We start from the raw sequence: 22,259 nt of genomic DNA, 5'->3' as shown, positions 1-22,259 counted from the left end.
CTCGCAAAAACTGCCTGCTCCGCCAGACATTTTCAAGTCGACGACCGCGACAACGACAACGAGCCCATCCCCCGAAGTCTTGACCCCCGACCGCCGTCAAGATGAAGCTCAACATTTCCTACCCGGCCAACGGCTCGCAGAAGCTGATTGAGATCGACGATGAGCGCAAGTTGCGCATCTTCATGGACCGCCGTATGGGCCAGGAGGTTCCCGGCGACAGCGTCGGTGACGAGTTCAAGGGCTACGTCTTCAAGATCACCGGCGGCAACGACAAGCAGGGCTTCCCCATGAAGCAGGGTGTCATGCACCCGACCCGTGTCAGGCTGCTCCTCGCTGACGGCCACTCCTGCTACCGTCCCCGCCGCACCGGCGAGCGCAAGAGGAAGTCGGTCCGTGGCTGCATCGTCGCCGCCGACTTGTCCGTCCTCGCTCTCTCCATCATCAAGCAGGGCGAGGCCGACATTCCCGGCCTGACCGACACCGTCCACCCCAAGCGCCTTGGCCCCAAGCGCGCCACCAAGATCCGCCGCATGTTCGGTCTCAGCAAGGAGGACGATGTGGGTAACCCCTTCGCTCCTCGCCGGTTCATCATTATTTGTATGGATCGAGTCTGATGTACCGCGATTTTTTCGTATATATAGGTCCGCAAGTTCGTCATCCGCCGCGAGGTCCAGCCCAAGGGCGAGGGCAAGAAGCCCTACACCAAGGCTCCCAAGATCCAGCGCCTGGTCACTCCTCAGCGCCTCCAGCACAAGCGCCACAGGATCGCGCTCAAGCGCCGCAACGCCGAGGCCCAGAAGGACGCCGCCGTACGTAGACACTCGAACGCGCCGAAGAAGAATCGGCTTGGGAGAATGCTCTTGCTAACGCAGACCGCAGACCGAGTACGCCAAGCTCCTCCACCAGCGCGTCGTCGAGGCCAAGTCGGCCACCGTCGAGGCCCGCAAGAGGAGGGCTTCTTCCATGAGGAAGTAGAGTGTGGGCGTCAAGGCCGGGAATGGAGAATAGCCGTCAGCTTGCCGACGGTTGGCTCAAAAAGATTAAGCAGATGTATCACATTGGGTTCGGATGAAGGCATGGGCATTTCGTGGATCAAGATCAATCGGTTGAATGCAGGGCGTACGCGATCATGGAATGATACAACACACCAATGCATATCAACCTTGGAAGTTCAGCCGGACTTGCCCGCACGCGTCGCGCAATTTCATGTGTTGCACCTACACGGTTATACCTATATATGACCTCGCTTGTGATTTTCCCCGGGTTGGAGTGACGGACAATGTGCGCGGACCAGTATGGAATACCGACGACGCGTAAATGCGCGTGTACCCTGCTGGCTCAATATGTCCATGTATATACCATACCATACCTACCCAGATGCGTCTCGAGCCAATTGAGCAATTTGAACTCTGCCCATAAACACGCCCGATACCAATTGGCCAATTGACCAATCGAACACAACGCCCGCAAACTGACATCAACACAAACACGTCAATTCCACTCTCCAGCATCGAGCCACCCAGCCAAATCTACATAGGAGTACAGCCCTCTCGCTCCCGACACGCATCCATACACGCACGCACACCAACCAACCAAGCAACCTCTCCTCGCCCCCGTCTAACCTCTAGCCCCCGAAGCAAACCAAACAAGCAAGCAATACAAGCAAGCAGTACAAGCAGGTACGCCCAGCATCTATACAACGTCTCTCTGTCTAGTCGAGCAGAAGCAAACGAAGGAAACAAGAAAGATCTAAAGCGGACTGCTTCTAGCTGCTAGTGATGGAGATGAGTGTGATGGTACAAGCGGCGGGTAGAGAGGATCCATGTGGGGTGGAGGGAGTGGGGGTGCGGGGGATTCGTGCGTTTCGGGTTCGTAAGTTGTAGCTCGTGCTCGTGCCTTTTCTGGTATTGGGCGATATACCTCCACGCAAGTTCATGCTCGGCCATTGTCTCTCCCTTCTCCATCGACGTCTACACGCCTATGTCTAGATGTCGACATCTCTCTTCCTCTTCCTCCGCCACTCCGCTGCGCCAAGCGCCCGCCCGTCTAAACGTCGAGTTCGCGCCAGCGGCGATACAGCTTCTTGTGCTGCTCGAGGAAGAGGAACGTGGCGATAGTGTGGGGCCCGAGGCGAATAAAGCTCGGGACCCAGCCACGGAACATCCAGGCCACGCCCTCGGTGCGGTTGATCTCCATGATGAGCTTGATGATGCTGGCGTGGGGCGTCGTGGCGCTCATGACGCGGGTCTTGACCACGTCGACGGGGCTGCACGCCGTCGTCGCGACGAAGCCTGCCAGGAAGCTGGCCGAGAAATGCACCGTCAGGCCGTCCTCGAGCGACGTGTGCGTCAGCAGCGCGCGCTTGAACCCGTCGTACGACGCTAGCTGCGACGCTGTCATCAGCACTGCTCGCGTGCTGTTCGGCCACACGCCCCGGAACAGACTGCCTAGGCCTTCCGCACGGCTCATGCGGATCAGGCCGTCCACGGCGTTTTTGTAGTTGCGCCGCTGTGCGGGTGGCAGTGATGCGTCGTGCTGCATGCGCACGTTGAGCACGTCTGCCGGGTTGCCCACGAGGCCGCCCAGGAACCCAGACGCGCTGCTGAGTGCGACGAGCGTGCCCATGCCTGGCGCGCTGTTGTCGGTTGTGAGCGATGTCTTGAGCTTCTCGTACACGCCGAAGCGCGTCGTGCTGTATGTGATCTGGCGGAGTAGCGAGGCAGAGAGCTAGAAGCAGCGAGGCCAATGGTCAGCATGACGCGTTCTGTGTGTGGATATGTGTGCAGTTGGGGGAGGTGAGCGAGGCGCGGAGCAGAGAGAGGGGGAGAGAGCGCGTGTGTGCAAGTGACGTGATGCCTGACCTGAGGATCAATGCCAGCCTCTCAACCTCCCTCTCCCTCGCTCCCTCTGCGCGCTCGCTGCGCCATGTTTAACTAAGGTGGTCGTACCCCGCGGTAGAGTCCAGTGATGCCGTCGTGCTTGGCGACGTGCACGAACATCTGCATCATGTTGAGACGGTTGCCATGGTGCTGCGTCTGCAGTCGGACCTGGAAGGAGAAAAAAAACGTCAGGCGATAGCAACGGTGGAGGCGGAGACGAAGAAGGAAAATACCTTGACTGCGGGTAGCAATGATGGTTAGCAGACGGCCTCATTGCGGGTGGGCTGACGAGGAAAAGAAGACTGACCCAGATCCAGCGGATGCGTGACGCAGGCGGCGAAGCAGCTGGCCGAGCCTCCGAACCAGAAGGGATAGTGGATGGGCCCGTTCTGGATGCCCTTGTCCTTCCGGAGCTCAGTCGCAGTGGCCGACATGATTTTGACCTTTTCTACTACAAAAAGTCCCAAGTCCCAGCCTGCCGCGTGCGTCGGGTCTGGGGTGGCCAGATATGGGGGAGAAGGGGAAATATGTGGAGCCGCCAAACTAGCCCGCGTCCGTTTTTCGCCCTTCACCGCCTGCCCACGCGACTCCATCAGTGTAGTGTCTAGCTATCTAATAATATGCTACAGCTCCGTCACCTTGCCAGTAGCCTGGGCCGCCTACGGGTGCGCCAGAGCAGCGCGTCGTCGGTGCTGTGTGTGTGCCGTTACAGCAGCTCAACTACGCCAGGTACGAGTCGCGTTTTTTTTTTCTCTCTTCCCTGTCACGTCGCGTCGCGTCTTCTCTCAACGTCATGTCAAACCATTGACTTTCTTTCGTCATTCCTTTCAGCTTCAATTGATCTTTACAGGCTTGCACAAAGTTGATTCTTTTCTTTCTTTTTGTTTCTAGGTGAATATGTGATGATGCCGGTGCTATTTCTTCCTTTTCATTTCTCAATCCACTATCCACCAGTATACATCAATGCTAGTCCTTCGCGTCAAGAACTTATATCAACTTCAACCCGTAAAATCCCTCTGACAAATGCACAGCCCCCGCCAAACCCGTCACCATTGACGGCCGGACCTACCAGACCGACGAATGGATGAACACGCCCTCGACCATCACCGACGCCGTCTCGCGGCGCCTGCACCTGCAGTCCAACCACCCCATTTCCATCACGCGCCAGCTGATCGAGTCGCGCTTCCCGGGCTTCCAGTTCCACAACGACCTGTTCCCCGTCGTCAGCGTGCAGCAGAACTTCGACTCGCTGGGCTTCCCGGCCGACCACCCCGGCCGCAGCCGCACTGACACGTACTACCTGAACAAAAACACGGTGCTGCGCACGCACACGTCGGCGCACCAGGCCGACACGTTCCGTGCCGACACGGCGCCCGGCTACCTCATCAGCGCCGACGTGTACCGCCGCGACGCCGTCGACCGCAGCCACTACCCCGTCTTCCACCAGATGGAGGGTGCGCGTACCTGGGACCGCAACGCGCTGGATGGCCACTCCAGCCTGGCCAGCCTGGTCTGGAGCGATGTCGAGAAACTGCCGCGCCACGACATCAAGGTCGAGGACCCCAACCCCACCTTCCACGCCGAGCGCAACCCGCTGCAAACCCAGCACGGCCACGCCGCGGACGAGGTTGAGGCCATCGCCACGCACTTGAAGCGTTCGCTCGAGAACGTCGTCGTCGAGATCTTCGCCCAGGCCAAGAAGGCCACGGGCGCTGCTACGGCCGCCGACGAGCCCCTCCGCGTCCGCTGGGTCGAGGCCTACTTCCCCTTCACGTCGCCGTCCTGGGAGCTCGAGGTCTTCTGGCAAGGCGACTGGCTCGAGGTGCTCGGTTGCGGCGTCGTGTCGCAGCCGATCCTGAATGCAGCAGGTGTGCCGACGCGCCTAGGCTGGGCCTTCGGGCTGGGCCTCGAGCGCATTGCGATGCTCCTCTTCGGGATCCCCGACATCCGACTGTTCTGGTCCGTAGACTCGCGGTTCCTGTCGCAGTTCCAGGCGCCGTCGGACGCGGCCGCCGCCAACGGCGACTGGCACATTGCGCGCTTCGCGCCCTTCTCCAAGCACCCGGCCGCGCCGCGCGACGTGGCGTTCTGGCTGCCGGGCAGCAGCGGGGCGACAGCGAGCAGCTCGGCGGCGGGCGGCCGCGTCGCCGCGCCCTTCCACGACAACGACGTCATGGAGATAGTGCGCCAGGAGGCGGGCGACGTGGTCGAGGACGCGCGCTGCATCGACGCGTTTACGCATCCGCGCTCTGGCCGCTCCTCGCGCTGCTATCGCGTCGTCTACCGCAGCCTGGAGCGCACGCTCACCAGCGAGGAGGTCAATGCGCTGCATGAGCAGATTCGGGCGCGGCTGGTGGAGCGCCTGGGCGTGGAGCTGCGGTAGGTGGGCAGTGGGCTAGGAGGGGTAGGTAGGAGGGCAAGTGTACGATAGGGAGAGTGGAGGAGGGGTGGGGAGGCAGGCAGGCAGGCAGGCAGGCAGGCAAGGAGACAGAGAAAGTGAGGCGCAACAATCAGCGGAGTAATTGCAGTGGCGCGCAAGCTACAATCCCCCAATGGCGTGCTCACTCATCACCAGGCTGGGGCAGTGCAAGCATGACGGCAGTGGTGGTAGTGGTGGTGGGTGCAAGTGTATACCTACACAGCAGCAACAACAACAGCAACAGATAGGCAACAGCAATAGCAGCGCACACGCGCCCCCGCTATAGGCGCAATCACAGCAGGCCTCCCTACCCACACACCCCATAATCAATCCGCCAGGAGGGCGCCCGCCGAGCGCATCTCCCGCATCTCCGTCCCCCATACATGCCCAGCAAGGCAGGTGCTCGCCCTCCCAACGCGTGTCCCGCACCCACGGCGCGCTCCTCTCACCTCGCCTGGGTATGCGCGGCATCAGCGAGCACGAGCGAGCACCAGCGTGAGCACGAGTAAGCACCAGTGCAAGCACCAGCGAGCACGAGCAAGCACGAGCAAGCACGAGCAAGCCCAGCACCAACAACAAGGAAACTCTCTCTCCCATCCATGCATCTCCTAGCGTCCCACCGTCCTTCTCCACCAGCACCGCGCATCGCCTCCCTGCCGCTCGGGTGCAATCACAATCCCAATCCCACACACGCGCCTATCGTGTGTGTGGGCACTTCCATAAGCGTGCTAAATCAGTCAGTTCCCCCTCTCCCAAGGGCCCCACGTATATATAGGTATATATGCTTATCACGCTTGACCGGCGCGCTGGAGCGGTGGACCGCGCCCCTTCCGCTAATTTTATGGTAGGGCGTGTTAAGCTTCCCGCGGGGGCGGGAGATTGTCTGCTGCTTGTGGGCTGGTGGGCCTCCTCCGAGAGTCGTCCGCTGGACTGGGTTGGTGTCGAGACCTCTCGTTGTGGGAGGTGGGATCGCGATTCCGATTGTGAGGCAAAGGGGTCTGTGCGGTGTGGCTGTGCGGGGGAGGACGTGTGGCGTGGGGTGGAGAGGGGGTTTACTGTGGTTGTTGGGTGCTACTCCTACGGAGGAGTGCAGTGCCTCTCTGAGGGGGGAGTGGCTGCCTGCCATGCATGTCTTCCTCTACTACCTATCTCTCGAGGCCATGATCCCGTTTCCAGCTCTGCGGGTTGGCTAGAATACGCGATTGCATGGCCGCCTAGGTAGCAAACAAAAAGCAAAAATAAAAAATAAAAATAAAAACAAAAATAAAAGCGCTCCGAGACCTTCCACGTACACAGTACGAATACGTACCTAAGGTAGTAGGTGTTCAATCCCACACTCCCCCAGGCAAGATCACCACACACACACAGCCCCTCGGGCACGCCGACAACACAAGCGCATAGCCAGCCAACACCGACACACTCCTCCCATCTCCAACGCACTCAGCCCAGCGCAGCGCAGCACAAGCCGGACAAGCAATCGGCCTCTGCGCAAAACCAAACCGCAGGGCAGTGCCAACCCCGTCATCTTGGCGAAACATGTTCTGGCAGGGTGTGCGCAGGCCGGCAAGATGACGCAGCACGCACACCACACGACCAGCTTGCGTCAGTTATGAAAAGAGGGCGAGAAGGGAGGGGGAGCAGCGAGCAAGGGCCGCGCATAACAAACCCCCCCTCGTGTGCTGACGCCTCTCTGATCAGTGGCCGCAATGCGGGCCCTCGTACAAATATATCCCACGCGACCGCCCCCCTTACACCTGCAGCTGACACGAGCATTGTAGGGCGTGGTTAATCTATACGGCGGAAGTAGTGCGTGTGTGCGTGAGGAACAATGATATGTAGATGGCTAGGGACCTGCCTAGGTAAGGTGTGCAATTGCATGCTTGCCCAGGAGAGTGGTAGGTCCTGTAGCAGCGGACCGGGCGCTCGGAATGCAGGGAAGACAGGCCTGATTCAGGGTCCAGGCTTAGTCACCGCAATTGGCCAATGACGCCGCGCGCGCGAAATAATTTCTGACCGCCCGCCTAGCACCACCGACCACGGCTTGAGCATGGCATGACTTGACAGCAGATAGACAATCGCAAGGCGAAAAAACAAAGAAAATGAGTGCGCCCCAACAAGACAACCCCGCCGCCCCGTCCGGCGCCACCGATGCTGTGCTCAAGCCCTCGGACCCTGTGCCCGAAGGCGCCCTCGAGGTCAAGGGCTTCGAGTTCAACGACCATGCCGGCAAGCAAGTCACCGTCGACGAGCTGGTCGCCGGCATGAGCAATATGGGCTTCCAGGCGACGGCCGTGGGCGAGGCCGTCCGCGTCATTGACGGCATGGTGCGCCACCACCACCACCATCACCAACGTTCTCTCGATGTTGTTTTAGTCCAACAGCACCACCTACTAACGCTCTGCCTTTTTTCTTGCAGCGCTCATGGCGTGACCCCGAAACCGGCGACAAGACCACCGTCTTCCTGGGCTACACGTCCAACCTGATCTCGTCGGGCCTGCGCGAGACGCTGCGCTACCTGGTCGAGCACAAGCACGTGTCAGCGATCGTGACGACGGCCGGCGGCGTCGAAGAGGACTTCATCAAGTGCCTGGCACCAACGTACCTAGGCTCCTTCCACACGTCAGGGCAATCGCTGCGCAAAAAAGGCATGAACCGGATCGGCAACCTGGTGGTGCCGAACTCGAACTACTGCGCCTTTGAAGACTGGGTCGTGCCGATCCTGGACGCGATGCTGGCCGAGCAAGAAGCCAGCAAAGGCAGCGACGACGAGATCCACTGGACACCGAGCAAGGTCATCCACCGCCTGGGCAAGGAGATCAACGACGAGCGCTCCGTCTACTACTGGGCGTGGAAAAACGACATCCCCGTCTTCTGCCCGGCCCTGACCGACGGCTCGCTGGGCGACATGCTCTACTTCCACACGTTCCGCGCCTCGCCCGCCATGCTGCGCATCGACATTGTCGAGGACATCCGCAAGATCAACACGATTGCCGTGCGCGCCAAGCGCTCCGGCATGATCATCCTCGGCGGCGGCATCGTCAAGCACCACATTGCCAACGCGAACCTCATGCGCAACGGCGCCGAGAGCGCCGTCTACATCAACACGGCGCAGGAGTTTGACGGCAGCGACGCCGGCGCCCGCCCGGACGAGGCGGTCAGCTGGGGCAAAATCAAGCTGGATGGCGATAGCGTCAAGGTCTATGCTGAGGCTACCGTCGTCTTTCCCCTCATCGTCGCCGCTACGTTTGCGAAACCGTAGAAAAGAATTGCCCGAGAGGACCTACCTATGGAGGGCCGGGAAGGCGGGGACGGAGTGAGGCGTCGGCCCGAGAAAGAACTATCCACTGCCCGCCTAGGTGGCTGCTGCCTAGGTACATACATATTGCATAGATAGTAGTGCCGAGAGCACGCTGATACGAAGGAACATTCTACGCGTCCGTGTGTGTGTCCGTGTGTGCGTGTGCATGTGCGCATACTACCATGTGCCCCAATGAGTGCAAAGCGCGAAGTGCAATTGCAAAGCGCGAAATGCAAAGCGCAAAGTGCGAAGTGCAAAATGCGAAATGCAAAATGCGAAATGCAAAATGCGAAATACAAAGCACGAAAGATTGCAATCCCAATCACGCACGTAAGGCTGGCTGGGCGCCTGGGGAGCCTGGGTAGCCTGGGACTGGGAGACTGGGAGCCTAGCGCCACGATCCGCAGTCGTGGCACCGGGAAGCCAGGCGGGCCGAAAAGGGCGTTCCATTGCATAGGTAGGTAGGTAGGTACCTAGCGGCAGGATCAAGATCGAGCGAGCACCTACCTAGGTAAGGTGGTGGGATTCCTGGCAGGCACCATCAACGGCCGTTCGCGTCCGGTCCGCTGTGGCGGATCTATAGGTACACTAGGTACGCTAGGTACGTGGTACAATGAACGGGTTACGAGTGGGTGTGCCAATCCCTCGCCACCTCGATGGAATTTTGGGGCTGCTGCTGCACCAAGACCCAGGACCCAGGACGCAGCACGCAGCAGCAAGCCAATATGCGGGGATCAGGGGGAGGGGCCGAGGCAGAGGGGCCGATCGCCCGTCTCTCCGAGTGATGAGCGAGGTTGGAGGCTGGAGCGGAAAGTCGAGGCGGCGCGGAGCGGAGCGAGGTCCACTGGGTTATTAGCATGCATGCATTGGTGGGTGCCCGGGTTGCAGCAGACAGACGGGTGGGCTATCAGGAATCAATCATCGAGCCAGAAGTGGGCAGGCCATTTCCGGATGCGCACGTAGGTAGGTAGGTAGGGAGGTAGGTAGGTAGTTCACGAGTCACGAGCTGGGGGCTTTATTTAGCCAGCCATAGGTAGCCAGCCTCAGCATGCATGGCGCGCGCGGACGCTGTTGAGGCGTCCACCACCCACCTACCGGGGCGATTGTGGCTTGCGGGCTTAGGGTGCGAGAAACGAACGGGACGAAAAAATAAAATAACTTATGCCCGTCCGTCCGGCCGCTTAGGAAAGGATGGATCATGGATGGATGGATGGAGGCGCGGATACGATACGTGCGGAGGGGGCCGCCCCGTCCGCGCCCTCGTCCCCCTCCTCCCCCATGTGGTTGGTGTTGAAAGGGCCGAGTCATGGACGAGGTTGCGGTGGCTGGCTTCCCCTTTATGGAAGCTGCTTGCATGGCCTGGCGTTGACTCAAGCGAGAAGACGGCGCCGAAGCGGCTTAGCGCGTACGCAAGCTTGCGCGATAGTCGATGAGCAAAGCCCGGTGGGGCTCACATCAAGCACCTAGGTAGGTAGGTAGGTGGGTGTGGCCTGAGGCGCCGCGGAACCTCAGGCCTGCCCGGGTCTGTGGATGGATTGGCGGGACTGCACGCTCTACTTGCGTCACCACACGCGGCTCAAGGCCCGGAGAGATGCAAGTGCCAGAGGGCCCTTGTCTGCGTTGTTGTGTGGGCAGAACTGTCGCAGAAAGGCCCAGCGGCTCTCTCCCCCAAAAGCCGTTAAGGGCGAGCCTATGTGCAGGGATCCCCTATTAATGCACCACCCCAAAGCTGCCTAGCGCCAGGAACCTGCTAAGCGAGGCTCGAGTAGATCAACGGCGCCTCTGCATTGACGGTCGCTGCCATCCGTCACTTTCGCGTGGCAGCCCGGTCAGCCGCACAACGCTCTTTCTCGTTTCCCACCACCTACACAAATCACTCTCTCAGGCCGCCTTGCGTGCGTTCTCTATCTATCGCCCGTATCCCGTTTCGGAGGCGCCAAGCTTGCTTACCTTACGATACACGCAATGCTGTAACAGGCGCGCCACTCTATCCGAGGCGGACTACAGGTCGACCTTGCGCGAATCAAGCCGGTGCAGTGCCTCTCTGTTGCACTCTTATCGATAGCTCGAGCTAGCGCCAAACCGGGCCAGCTCTCAGTAGACGGGCTGCTGCAGGGGCCGCTTCGCACGAGACAAAAGGCCGAAGCAGCGGGAGTGTCGCCATAGCAGCCTGAGGCCGATCATCCTGAGACAGTTCGAGATTGCTGCGCGACGCACTGCTCTCGTGCTCTGCCCGTTTCGCCCGTCGCTCACACGCCGCTGCGCGTGCCCGACGAGGCGAGGCGGCGCGAGTCTGATTCTCCCTTAGTCTCCGTCATGTCGAGCGAAATTCTTGCGTTAGCGTCGCTTGCCTCTGCCGTATACCCCACGAATCGCACCTTCGGGTCGGCGCCGTGTTTCACCTCCCTCGGTAGCGCTCCCTATACAGGAAAATCTCCAGAGGGCAAGGATCGTCCACCGTGGTTCCTGTGATAGCTAGGGATCTTTTCTCGCCATCCCTTGTAATTAGCACTCCGAACATAAAGTACTCCATACATCACCTCGCATAGAAGGGTCCACCTCCGACGTGTGAAGTCGCATCCTCTCCATACCCCAAGGAATAGCAGCGCCTCTTACGTCCAACATGACACACATTGCCAACTGCATGCGGGCCAGCGCCATGGGTAAAGGCCAGGTCTATTTATCTGACGAGATGTCCTCCGGTGCCATAACTGTGAGTCTAGGCCTCGATTCGCTGGTTTGTCTGTCAATTGCTACCTCGCCGGACTTTGCTGATCCGACCCTCCCCAGGTGGAACCCGAAAGACCTGACAGCAGACTCGAAAGATCTGAGAGCAGGCTTGGAAGATCTGAGAGCAGACTTGGAAGATCCGACAGTAGGCTTGAGAGGTCCGAAAACAGGCCTGAAAGGTCCGAAAGCAGGCTTGGCCGATCTGAGAGCAGGCTTGGCCGATCTGAGAGCAGGCTTGAGAGATCCGACAGCAGACTCGAGAGACCGGATAGCAGAGCCAGCCGGAGAGAAGCATCCATCACTCGAAGCACCTCGACGCGCAAGGGCGCCCCGAAATACCAGCTTTGGCCTTCCAGCTCCAGCAAGAGCCCGACCTACCAAACCCGACCCACCTTCGCCCAGGAAAAGGCAATGGCTCTTTCCGTAAAACGTTCCGCGACCGCAATGGGCGACGCCATTGTTACCGCCGATGCCTCGGGCTCTCGCAACAGACATGGTTCGATTTCGAGGAGGCGCAAAGTCAGCGTTCCGGAATTGCAGCCGCCTCCTCCAATGACCACTCTGCGGGAGAACTGCATGGATTCTCGTAGGTGTTATGTCCTCTAACAATCGAATTCAGGCTGACAACTAGCAGCCACGATTCCGGGAAGGCCTCCAATCGCAAGGCCAGTTTACGAAACGACCCACGAGAGATCTCCTAGCGCACCTGTACAGCCGGGCGCTGGTTGGAGGGCAAACCCCTTTGGCGATGCGATGACCTCTTGCATTACTGGACCGGCGCCTGTTGCTGCGAAAAAGCCTTTGTCGCCCTTGTCGCAGGGCACCGAGCCGACTCAAGAGGTTGAGCTCAACTTACCCCTCCTTAGGCCCTTGTCGCCCATCTTGAGCCCGACGACGACCGAAAAGCCCAAGCTGCAAGCCAACACAAATGTTCCTGCCGCCGACGACGACGGTGATATTCCTCCCGCGGTTCCTCCGAAATCCCCCTCGCTTTTCAAGAAATCTCCGATTTTCCGCCAGCAAGCTCGGAACGATTCTGGTGTCGCTTGTGCTCCGATCAACGAGGTGCCACCAATGCCGACGAAACCGGTCACCGGAAATGCCGACTGCTCTTCTCCGGAAGCATTGCAAAAGGGTGAGATCCGGAGGATTCACAGCAGGAAGTGCTCGGAGGAAAGGCCAAAGCCCACCGAAGACAAGCACAAGGGCCTCAGGAAGATGTGGTCTGATCAATCGCTCATTGACCGGGGACGGCCTGTCGCGAGGTCTCAGCGCCTGCCTCATAGTCGCAAGGGCTCGTCGACCAGCTCGTCGGAAAAGGACAATGGAGACACGTGGAAACTGCCGAGGGGCCTCCCAACCACGGAAGCAGCGACAAAATACCCGACCAAGGACAGGGAACGGCTGCGGACCAAGGCGTCATCCCAGGCGGAGAAGTTCGAAGTTCTCACCTCGAGGGATGTCAACTCCCTCACGAAGGAACTCGAGGCGCTGGACGAGAGATGCGAGTATCTGCGTAGAACTTACAAGTCGCTCCGCGAGGGCCGGCAGAAGCTCCACACGCGGATGATCTCATATCTGAAGCGGAGCGACGCTGTGGTCTTCTCACGGGAGAACTTGCTGAAGCAAGAGGAAGCCCTCATCGAGCTGGACCTCTCTATCGACGACTGGACGGTCAAGATCGAGCAAGCGGAGAACCGGAGACACCGCATTCGTCACAAGCTGCTGGAGCACGTGGCAGCTGCTGTGACGCTGCCGCAGGTTCCATATCCCGGCGGAGCTGCCGAGGCCACGCCTCCTCGTAGCCCTGTAAAGGACGAGAAAGCTGACAGCCCACCACCCCGCATCGAACGTAAAGATGTCGAGTCGATTAAAATTTATGCCGATGGCGACGTCCTGAGCCTGTTTTCGGACATCGAGCAAGCCATTGGAAGGATGTGCGAGCATGCCGAATAAGCAGCAACGCACAATGTTCATGCCTCGTGCCTGTTTCCCAGACACCAACACGCTCCTTATAATTTTAGTACCATTCTCTGTTCCTTCTTTTCTCTATTGCACATTTGTCACGTCATCAGCAGAGCTGAGTTTTTCCTTGTCTTCGTAACGACCAAGATAGCCAGTAGGCGGAGTTTGTCTTCATTGTTTCTTTAATTTTTACTGCGATACCCTCTGAAGTGCTTTCTCTTGGCGTGCTGGTTTTTTGATTGATGCGGTGGGCCTGGTAGGCGTTGCTCATAGAGAGATATTTTTTTCTGCTAGCTTCCGTAGCGCGAAAAGCATGGGACCCTGCTGTCAGTCTTCAACAAGTGTTAGATCTTGAACTTTTCCTGAACGGGGCCGGTGGTGAGACGCCCGCACTGGCAGCAAAAGCACCGTGAAGCCGGCAAATCATAAACATATTGCAACCGTTGAGGGTCGAGCTGACCTTGTGACCGTCGACGGGTAACTAGTCGGCGGAAGCATCCGGCCCCACATTCAATACTTAGCGTCGATTGAGAGACCATCGCTGGTCAAGCTACGATCGGGGGTTCGTGGCTGCACGTGCGTTGAGCGTCTGAAATAAAGTGGATGCGGACGACGGCCAACGGCAACGGCAGGCAAGGCAAGACGCGATGTTGGCGTCGGAGGAATGATTTTTCCGGAATCCGACCATTTGTGTTAGGCGGTGAGGCATTTGATGTTCAACATCTCACAGCAAGTGATCCTTCCACCTCCACAACTCGGTGATTGACGGTGTACTTCGCTGGCTGGGTGCCGTCTACTACTGTTTGATCTCCATGCACGTCGACGTTTGAGCCAAGAACAAGTCACGACGGCGAGACAGGCAGCGGCATCCCTAATTTTGCAGCGAGGAGGAAGCCTTCATTAATTGCCGGCAGGACGTTGTCGACGACGGCAGGCATGCTCCCTCACGCCGTGTCAAGGTCTGGAGAGCTCCTCCCTGTAAGCATATTAGGGCGAGATCGGCCAGAGCAGCGAGCGGCAGCTGGCTCGACCGCTTTCATCAGCCTCATCAGCCTGTCTACTCTACGGCCGGGAAGCTCAAGCCGCTCGGACGCCTTAGGCACTTGTCCACGGCGCGCTGAACCCAGCATGACAGCTTAAATTTTTCCGATCCTTTATTGGCTCCGTGGCCGTGCACAGGCACGGGTGCTGCGATGAGCGCCCTGCGGATATTGGCATCCGCTTGTTTCGAAAGGCGACGCCGCGTTACCGCTTGGTATGGGGCCCCGTTCAATACGCGTTTTTTACTACTTACGTGGACTTGGAAGCTTCTCTGAATCGCCTCGGCGTTGGCCAACGTCGGCGTTCCCGGTCTTATAACGTAAGGCTTCGAACGAAGGAATGTACACGGACTTGCAAGGTCCTGCGTGAAAGAGGTGTTGCGAAGTTGCTGGTGGCGCTGGACGCCTAGAACCTCTGACGAACTTTTTTTTTTTTTTCCCACCCGCCACTGGACGACGGAGCAAGACGATGGGACCGTGGACAGTGGTCGACCATATGCATGTTGCAATCAAGAGAATGGAATACTTGAGTATTGTGGCAAGGGGTTCATTTTCATTGCTGTCCACAACGTGTCTGGTTGACCGCCAGGCACCGAAAGTCTCGAGAACTGGCGACCACTTCATGGTTGAGCTCGTTGGTCTATCCGTCTTCTATGCGCCACTGCATCATCATTACCAAGCATCTGGTCTTTTTATACTAGTGATACCTAACAATAAGCAAAGAAAAAGCAAGCTTGTTCCTTGTAGATCTATATTGCTTTTTCGATCCCCGCCATTGTTAAGAGAAGAGATAAGATCTTTGCCATTATGGTTCATTTACCAAGGGGCTGATGTTTTTCTGAGTGATAAAGTCAATCCAAATTCGAATAGTTCCAAGGTTCAATCAGTGCTTGATAAAGCACGATCTGTCCCTTGTGTCTCTTGCAAACCTAAAGCTATAAATCCAACGTGAAAAGAAGACGACATAGTCGTCAGGACTAGAGCTCCTATCTGCATAACCCGCCCCAAGAATGCCTGCTCGGGACAGAGTTGTCCGTCAAGCAAACCCCAGACAACAGTCAGCCAGAGAACTCAAAAGCCAAACCGAAGCTCAAACAGCGAGGCACACGAAAACCAACAAGTCAACATCAGAAACTCCAGCTGCAAACACCAGTCCAACAGCTCCAGCAGCCGCAAGTCACAACCCCACCCAACCGGCCACGACTAAACCAGCCCGGACGGGGCTCGGAGTTCGGAGGCCCGGAAGCCCCCGCGACGCCTCGGCCCCCTCCCCCGAAGAAGCCGAACAGCTGATCCGAGCGCCCACCACTTCGCACACCGCCCGGCAGACCGCAATCGCCACCCTCGCTGACTCCAAAAAACTTAGCTCCTCCGCACCCACGCTCCGCAACCACAACCGCACGAGCGACCGACCGCAAACCTCCACGCCACGAACCACCTCAGCACTCCCGCCCCCAAAACCTCTCGCACCAAACCAAACCAAACCACACCACAACCAACATCACTGCGCCGCAAGCGCCACACCCCACCCAAAATGGCCGAGTCCTTCTACGACGAGATCGAAATCGAAGACATGACGTACGACGCAACGCTGCAGCTGTACCACTACCCCTGCCCGTGCGGCGATAGGTTCGAGATCTCGCTCGGCGATCTGCGGGATGGAGAAGACGTCGGCGTGTGTCCGAGCTGCAGCCTTATGATTAGGGTTATTTTCGACCAGGTGCGTTGTCGTGTGTTACGGCTGGGCTGGGCTGGGCTGGAAGGGGATTTTTTGTGGTTGCGTGGTTGCTAATGCTCTTGCTTTACAGGAGGACTTGCCCAAAGACGACAATAACGATGATGCGGCTGCGGCGTCGAAGCTGCCGGCCGAGGTCGCGGCGTGAGCGCGCACTGCATACTTGTACCTACCTACCTGCTGCGGGATTTGAGAGATGCGCTGCGCTGCGCGATAGGGACGCCCCCGCGCGCGCTTTACGCCATAATTTCAGCACCATCATGATCATACGGAATTCGTTACGGCCGCCTTGCACTGTCGACGGCGATATGCGGCGGGCCGATGCTGCGTCTGGCATGGGATATTACGCGTGCTGTTGGCTATGCGAAACGAATGGAACGGCTCGAGGGTTGGAGAGCTGGGATGGGATGGGAAGCCATGAACGGTGGTGCCGAAGCGCCGAGACGCGGATTTGGGGAATGGGAAATGGGGAGTGGGCTGCTGGCACGGGTGGCATTTCTTCTGTGGCGCTGCGAATGCTAGAGCGGGGATTCTCGGCACCGTAGATACTACTCTACCCAGGGGATAGGGCAAGCGCCGCTGTTCTGGTTTACGTTTGCATGCGAGTGCATGTGCGAGCAGTGGGGTGTTGTTTTGGAGAATGGGATAGAGAGGTTCCATGCAGATAGTCAAAAGAATACCTAGTTGGTTCTTCTTGTGCCTAAAATATCGCTTCCGTGCTCGAGGATTTTGTGTCGTCAGTGGTTCATTATTCGTAGTAGTGCTGCAGATTCTCATCGTCATATCCAAGCAGCGTTCTGCTCCTAGTGCTCGTATCAAACAGCCAAGGGAATTTAGGAGACTTGCTTGGCTCTTCGTATGCCCTTGGTGTTTCGTCGCCCTCTTCTTCTCTCCTGGCTCCACTCTTGCTCTCTCTCTCTCTCTACAGATATGCTCTGCCGGAGCATCTTGACCCGGCGCTTGGGCTGCTTGTTAGCCTCGTATGTCCCTGCAGATGCTGGCACGCATAAGCAGCGTGTCCAGCGCACAGTCCTTGTCGCCAGGCTCCCAAGCCATGCATGTTCCGCCCGCCTCTTCCAGCAAACCACGCACCACGGCGTGAGAGAACCGATCCGCACAAAACCCATTCCCCGCAGTTACAGCACCGCTCATCGCCCCGCCCACAAGCCATCAGCCCTACCAAAGCCAGCCAGGCCGCCGCCCTCCGGCCTCTTCGCGACCCTGCCCTGCGCGCGCACGCCCTGCACGACGCGCTCGAGGCCGGTCTCGACGACGACGCCGCCGACAATCATCTCGGACAGGGTGGCGTGCAGCGTCTCGAAGTTGAAGATGAGGTCCAGCTCGCACACGTTCTCGAACAGGCGGTCCAGCGCCTCGACAAAGACCTGGATCAGGTCGAGCAGGGCCAGCGGCGACTCGGTCGACGTGCTGATGACGATGAAGTACAGCGTCGCGTAGTGGCGGTAGGTGACGATGCTGGGGGTGTCGTTGTGGGGCTCGCTCGGGGTGGTGGACTTGGAGTTTGCGGCGAGGAGGGGCGGCAGCCTGGGGGTTGGTGGGGGGCGTTAGTGCGGGTGTTGTTGGGGTGTGGTGTTGGGCGGCGCGCGCGCGGACACACGTACGGTAGGAAGTTGCAGGACGAGTTGGGCCGGTTCGACACCAGCGTGAAGATCTCGGATATCAGGCGCTGCTGCACGCTCGTGTCCTGGGAGGGGTCAGCTCGCTGCCTGTGTGTGCGTGTGCGTGCGCTGGCGGGTGTTGGTTTCGCACCAGCTGCGTGTAAAACTTGGTCAGGCGCGGCTGGCCGTTGTTGTTGAAGACGAGGACGGCGTTGATCATGGCTACTGCTGCTGCTGCGAGAGACAGAGAGAGAGAAGAAAATAATAATTTATTGTTGATGTTTCGACATGCGGAGATGGAGCGGCGGTTTGGCGGGACCTGCAGCAGCAGCGGTGGGGAAAGGCAGTGGGCTGGCCGGTCCACGGCGCGAGCTTGCGTTTGAAATCGGACCTCTGTCGTCACCGCAGCTGCAGCGAGAGCTTCCCATCCGTTCTCCCGCCCATTGACTGCCTCTCCATCTAACACCACATAGCCACGATGCTGTCCAAGACGCTATCCCGCTCATCCTTCTGCGCTCTGCGCGCCTCGGCCACCCGCGCTGCCCTGCGCCCACGCGCTCCCGCCGCCGCCCTACTCACTGCAGTTGCTCCGAGGCCCTTCAACAACGGCGGCCTTCCCCGCTCCTTCCACCACTCGCCCGGCTCCAGGGGCATCCTTCCCGACCAGGAGAACCCCGAGCCCAAGCAGAGCGAGCCCCAGCAGACGACGGCTAACGAGCCCTCGGCTATCAGCCTCGAGGAGTACCACGAGCAGGCCGACAAATACCTGGAGCTGCTGCAGCAGAAGGTCGAGGAGAAGCAGGACGCGGGCGAGGGCATGGAGCTCGAGTACGCGGTAAGTCGTGCCCGCCATCGCACTCAATCACACAGGCACGATTGGTGGCGTTCACTTCCACCATCGTCGCCACGACGTAACTCTCCAGAGCAACACACGCATCACGCCTCGCTAACAGCACTCTCTCAGGCCGGCGTCCTCACAATCGAAAAGGCAGGCCAAGGCACCTACGTGCTGAACAAGCAGCCACCAAACAAGCAGATCTGGCTCAGCTCGCCCATCACGGGCCCCAAGCGCTTCGACTGGGTCGTCTTCGGCGAGTCGATGACGCAAAAGGCCGACGGCGGCGTCGCCGACTGGATCTACCTGCGCGACGGCAGCTCGCTGACGCAGCTGCTGCGCAAGGAGCTCGGCATCGAGCTCGGCATCGACGCCGACGTCGAGGATAACGTCTCGTGAGCGGCGGCTGCTGTTGCTGGCTGGAGCATAGGGTGAGGACATGGTTTATGCATCAAACGATGGAGTTTTAGGGAACGCTTGTGTGTGTGTATGAGTGGGTAGGTTTGTTTGAGAATGCGAGATGGCGGGACATGGGTTTTTGGTGGGCTTGCTTTGTGCGAGATATATATGAGCGACTGAAGTCCACTGAATGAAAGAAATACAACCAGTACCGATCTGAACCGCACCGCTTTCAGTGTGTTTTCATAGCTTTGGAAGCAGTCATCTGACACCGCCGAAGTGATGCCAGTCGTTGATGCTCAAACAGAGCGGGCACGACCGACCTGCGTACTGCATTCCAGGCAGCCGGCCGGCGCCTACTACCTCATCAGTAAAGGCGCGTCTACATTCATACGCTCATTTTCACATCAATTGAATCAACGGCAAGCAGCAAGCAATACTAGCAGAAGCGTAAAGCGCCCAGGAGCAAAATAGACAACAAGTCCCAAGCTGCCATTAGTACCCAAGAGCAAGGGTTGGAGACAGCTTCTAATTGACACAAGAATGCAGTGAAGTGTATATCGTTGTCTCTGAATATGTTTGCTATATTGAGGTGATGTGTGGAATAAAGAGGGAGGTGAGTGAGAGATGTGGTTGTGGCTGTGGTGGTAGCGACAGAGTAGATTTCGCAGACGTGAAAGTTGTGTGAGTTCAAAGAGTTGATGCGGCTTTACTATAGCCGCATGTCCGTGGAAGTGGGTTCTTCCATTGTGGCAGAGAGGGTACGACCTAGAACACACTACTATCTAGGTACTATTTACCTCCACAAGGGTGGCAAGCAAGACAAGACAAGACAGGGCAAGCACGAAGTACGTCTAGAAGTGGCGGACAAACGTATACAGTATCGTACATTCTTTCTCTTGTTTTTCTGACTTTTTTCTCTTTTCCACCACCACCTTACCATAAGGCACCGCTCTCCTTTCATTTCATTCAATGTCGTCTTAGCTCCCGTTTCGACTTCTTCTTGCTCGACCTTTCTCTCCCTCTCCACTCCACGCAACACAACTCAAGTAACCTAAGTCCATCCACTGACCCACGCACAAATAGCTCCAACCAACACTCCTAGTTAGGCGTTCCTCCCATCTCCGCATCATCTCCATTCTGCAGCTTCGAGTCCGCCTCCTTGGCCAAGCTAGCGCGCTGCTTGCCCTTATCCTTCTTCTGGGCCTGGCCTCGCGTCTTTCTGCCGCGGGACTTGGCAGCCGGCTCCGGGGTTTCAGTCGCGGTCTCAGGCTCGTGCTGGGGCTGGGGCTGGGGCTCTTGCGTAGCCTGCCGGCTCTGGACCCTGGCGCTCATGCGCCTGCCACTGGTGGTGCTCGCGGTACTCGCGCGTCTGCCTGCAGCAGCAGAAGCAGCAGGAACAGCAGCAGCAGGAGCAGGAAGCTCAGGTTGAACAGCCGGCGACGGGCCTGGCGGGGTGGGGATCGCCGAAATAAGCGTCGTCGTCGTCGGCGGCGTCTGGGCAGCGGGAGTTGCGCTCGCAGACGCGACTGCCAGCTGCGGAGTCGCCATTGGCGTTGCTAGGAGGCTCGCGCTGCCGGAAGGAGGGGCACGTGCTGGTGGCGGCAGCATCTGCTGGGGCTGGGGCGGCGGGACCCAGGGCAGGCTGGGAGGCGCGTTCATGTTCACGATGGGATGGATGGACTCGATGATTGCGCCGCCGGCGCGGGCCAGGCGTAAAAGCTCCTCGCGCTCTTCGTCCGTGACTAGTTTCGTGGTGCGGTTTCTGATCGGAGCGGTCCGCCTTTCGAATTCCTCTCTGTTGACGTGTTCGCGGTGCTGGTTCTCAAGGAAGGCGGCACGTTGCTGTTCGGGATTCAGTCCTCCAAAGTACGGGTTAGAGTACGGATTAGGTGGATAGGGCTGGAATTGTGATGGAGGGAAATGAGGTGGGAGTGCAGCATTCTGCGCTGGCAGGGCCTGTAATGCACTGTTACTATACTGTCGATTGTTTCTCGTTTTACTCTTCAAAGATGGTAAGCTTACCGGGCCTCTGTGGTCAGCGCCGCCTGTGATCGTTGAAGGTTGTTGCATCGGTGCATATGGGCCTCTGTATGGCATAAGAGCTTGTGGCTGACCATAGACTTGTTGCGAAAATTGGCGTTGCGGGGTCAGGTTAGATGGTTGGGTGCTTTGTAGCACGGAGCGGTTAGGCAGTTGGCTTTGAGGGCCTTGATACATAGTCAGGTGGAAAATTGGACCGCCGGGAAGACCTTTCGTGGGGTGAGGGAATACTGGCATACCGGGTGGGGGAGGTAGGGGCTGTTGCGTTCTCGGAGCAGGTCCTTGTAGATGCGGTTGGAATCCCGGCTGTGCGATAGACGGCTGAAAGCCAGTTTGCGGGATAGATGTCGGCATTGGACCCGTAGACGGCGCAGGGGTAGGAGGGGCCATTGCAGATTCATTAATGCCTTGGACCATGTGTCCATTTGTAGGCAAACTGTTTGCAGTGCTCAAGGGTTCTGGAGGACTGGAAGCTTGACTTGCCAGAGCTGCTTGGACCTGAGGCACTGCGTTGACCTGCGGTGCCGCCCTGTTCTGCGGTGGCGCTTCGAGCTGAGAGACATTTGGTCCACTTGGTTCAGCTACCTTACGGCGGCGGCCAGTTTCACTGCGCGGGCTCTCCTGGCCCGGCGTCTGTTGGAATCTCGCGCTTGAGCGCGTCGACCGGCGTGAAGTTGTCGCCACCGGAGTCTGTCTAGTGGATCCTTGACCGATACCATCTTGAGCAGTTGAATCAACGTCCTTGGACGCGTTCTGGATTTTTGTCAGATCGAATTCACAATCATCTTATACTTGCATTATTACTTACATCATTGTTGACGCGGTTAGGGGATCCCGTGACCGAACCATTCGTGCCATGAATGTTCTCATGTTCACTATTCACAGTATTCGACTGCTGAGGCTGCTGGACCTGCTGAGCGGGCTTTGATGAGGCCGCATCGGATGATGGCTTTTGCGTGTTGCCAGCTTTTTGACGCTTCGTCGGCTTACGTTTTGGGGGCATCGTGAATATATCTAGAAAACGAACTGCAGCGTGCTCCGGAAAGAATAGAGTCTCTTCAAAAGTGTCTGAAGCACCTAATTTTGCGGGGTGTCGTGTGTTTGGTAGAGTTTCGCTTTTGTTGTTGCGCCCAGGGCTTTGTCGCCTGAATCAGGAGCGACGTCAAAGCTAAGACTCTGCTCACCGAGGGCTTTCAAGCAGAGCTGCCAGCACAAGCTCTGCGCCGACTGGCACTGCAAGTTGGCAAATGGTTGGCAAAGTCGGCGGATGTAGACGCGACCAAGGAGGTAGTGGGAG

At 58.3% G+C, this 22,259-nt stretch overlaps 13 protein-coding genes across 13 annotated transcripts; 7 read left to right on the top strand and 6 right to left on the bottom strand.

The window, feature by feature from the left end:
* The first annotated feature begins 83 nt into the window (after window positions 1-83).
* On the top strand, window positions 84-1,180 carry K452DRAFT_288064 (uncharacterized protein). The gene is made up of 3 exons (XM_033540585.1): window positions 84-557; window positions 642-809; window positions 880-1,180. Exons 1-3 carry the CDS (start codon window positions 102-104, stop codon window positions 973-975), a joined length of 720 nt encoding a protein of 239 aa, XP_033397076.1. The 5' UTR covers window positions 84-101; the 3' UTR covers window positions 976-1,180.
* Window positions 1,181-1,836: 656 nt separating this feature from the next.
* K452DRAFT_272166 (uncharacterized protein) lies at window positions 1,837-3,313 on the bottom strand (the record flags this gene model as incomplete). The annotated part of the gene is made up of 4 exons (XM_033539076.1): window positions 1,837-2,727; window positions 2,949-3,047; window positions 3,113-3,117; window positions 3,187-3,313. The coding sequence occupies 4 exons, from the start codon at window positions 3,311-3,313 to the stop codon at window positions 2,047-2,049; spliced, it is 912 nt and encodes a 303-aa protein (XP_033397075.1). The 3' UTR covers window positions 1,837-2,046.
* Window positions 3,314-3,441: 128 nt separating this feature from the next.
* On the top strand, window positions 3,442-3,854 carry K452DRAFT_38426 (uncharacterized protein). The gene has a single exon (XM_033546595.1). It carries the CDS (start codon window positions 3,500-3,502, stop codon window positions 3,743-3,745), a length of 246 nt encoding a protein of 81 aa, XP_033397074.1. The 5' UTR covers window positions 3,442-3,499; the 3' UTR covers window positions 3,746-3,854.
* Window positions 3,855-3,963: 109 nt separating this feature from the next.
* K452DRAFT_309132 (uncharacterized protein) lies at window positions 3,964-5,262 on the top strand (the record flags this gene model as incomplete). Its single annotated transcript, XM_033543224.1, has 1 exon — window positions 3,964-5,262. The coding sequence occupies one exon, from the start codon at window positions 3,964-3,966 to the stop codon at window positions 5,260-5,262; it is 1,299 nt and encodes a 432-aa protein (XP_033397073.1).
* Window positions 5,263-5,340: 78 nt separating this feature from the next.
* On the bottom strand, window positions 5,341-5,987 carry K452DRAFT_38428 (uncharacterized protein). The gene has a single exon (XM_033546596.1). It carries the CDS (start codon window positions 5,893-5,895, stop codon window positions 5,419-5,421), a length of 477 nt encoding a protein of 158 aa, XP_033397072.1. The 5' UTR covers window positions 5,896-5,987; the 3' UTR covers window positions 5,341-5,418.
* Window positions 5,988-7,397: 1,410 nt separating this feature from the next.
* Window positions 7,398-8,557, top strand: K452DRAFT_228492 (uncharacterized protein; the record flags this gene model as incomplete). The annotated part of the gene is made up of 2 exons (XM_033536968.1): window positions 7,398-7,622; window positions 7,715-8,557. 2 exons carry the CDS (start codon window positions 7,398-7,400, stop codon window positions 8,555-8,557), a joined length of 1,068 nt encoding a protein of 355 aa, XP_033397071.1.
* A 2,662-nt stretch (window positions 8,558-11,219) lies between these two features.
* On the top strand, window positions 11,220-13,282 carry K452DRAFT_229100 (uncharacterized protein; the record flags this gene model as incomplete). The annotated part of the gene is made up of 3 exons (XM_033537014.1): window positions 11,220-11,386; window positions 11,635-11,912; window positions 11,961-13,282. The coding sequence occupies 3 exons, from the start codon at window positions 11,220-11,222 to the stop codon at window positions 13,280-13,282; spliced, it is 1,767 nt and encodes a 588-aa protein (XP_033397070.1).
* Window positions 13,171-13,890, bottom strand: K452DRAFT_288055 (uncharacterized protein). Its single transcript, XM_033540584.1, has 2 exons — window positions 13,752-13,890; window positions 13,171-13,623 (listed from the first exon to the last, which is right to left on the bottom strand). The coding sequence occupies exon 2, from the start codon at window positions 13,560-13,562 to the stop codon at window positions 13,398-13,400; it is 165 nt and encodes a 54-aa protein (XP_033397069.1). The 5' UTR covers window positions 13,563-13,623; window positions 13,752-13,890; the 3' UTR covers window positions 13,171-13,397.
* A 1,901-nt stretch (window positions 13,891-15,791) lies between these two features.
* K452DRAFT_272153 (uncharacterized protein) lies at window positions 15,792-16,214 on the top strand (the record flags this gene model as incomplete). The annotated part of the gene is made up of 2 exons (XM_033539075.1): window positions 15,792-16,051; window positions 16,140-16,214. The coding sequence occupies exons 1-2, from the start codon at window positions 15,866-15,868 to the stop codon at window positions 16,212-16,214; spliced, it is 261 nt and encodes an 86-aa protein (XP_033397068.1). The 5' UTR covers window positions 15,792-15,865.
* K452DRAFT_38372 (uncharacterized protein) lies at window positions 16,123-16,986 on the bottom strand. The gene has a single exon (XM_033546594.1). It carries the CDS (start codon window positions 16,847-16,849, stop codon window positions 16,331-16,333), a length of 519 nt encoding a protein of 172 aa, XP_033397067.1. The 5' UTR covers window positions 16,850-16,986; the 3' UTR covers window positions 16,123-16,330.
* A 228-nt stretch (window positions 16,987-17,214) lies between these two features.
* K452DRAFT_228488 (uncharacterized protein) lies at window positions 17,215-17,905 on the bottom strand (the record flags this gene model as incomplete). The annotated part of the gene is made up of 3 exons (XM_033536966.1): window positions 17,215-17,611; window positions 17,689-17,771; window positions 17,837-17,905. The coding sequence occupies 3 exons, from the start codon at window positions 17,903-17,905 to the stop codon at window positions 17,215-17,217; spliced, it is 549 nt and encodes a 182-aa protein (XP_033397066.1).
* Window positions 17,906-18,047: 142 nt separating this feature from the next.
* On the top strand, window positions 18,048-19,144 carry K452DRAFT_318989 (uncharacterized protein). Its single transcript, XM_033544205.1, has 2 exons — window positions 18,048-18,520; window positions 18,650-19,144. The coding sequence occupies exons 1-2, from the start codon at window positions 18,164-18,166 to the stop codon at window positions 18,917-18,919; spliced, it is 627 nt and encodes a 208-aa protein (XP_033397065.1). The 5' UTR covers window positions 18,048-18,163; the 3' UTR covers window positions 18,920-19,144.
* A 608-nt stretch (window positions 19,145-19,752) lies between these two features.
* K452DRAFT_318988 (uncharacterized protein) lies at window positions 19,753-22,141 on the bottom strand. Its single transcript, XM_033544204.1, has 3 exons — window positions 21,771-22,141; window positions 20,945-21,715; window positions 19,753-20,878 (listed from the first exon to the last, which is right to left on the bottom strand). Exons 1-3 carry the CDS (start codon window positions 21,963-21,965, stop codon window positions 20,021-20,023), a joined length of 1,824 nt encoding a protein of 607 aa, XP_033397064.1. The 5' UTR covers window positions 21,966-22,141; the 3' UTR covers window positions 19,753-20,020.
* Window positions 22,142-22,259: the final 118 nt, after the last annotated feature.

Source organism: Aplosporella prunicola (genome assembly GCF_010093885.1).
Source record: "Aplosporella prunicola CBS 121167 unplaced genomic scaffold K452scaffold_14, whole genome shotgun sequence".
NCBI lineage: Eukaryota > Fungi > Ascomycota > Dothideomycetes > Botryosphaeriales > Aplosporellaceae > Aplosporella > Aplosporella prunicola.
The sequence above is the reverse complement of the archived record's forward strand: the minus strand, read 5'-3'. Positions and strand labels throughout refer to the sequence as shown.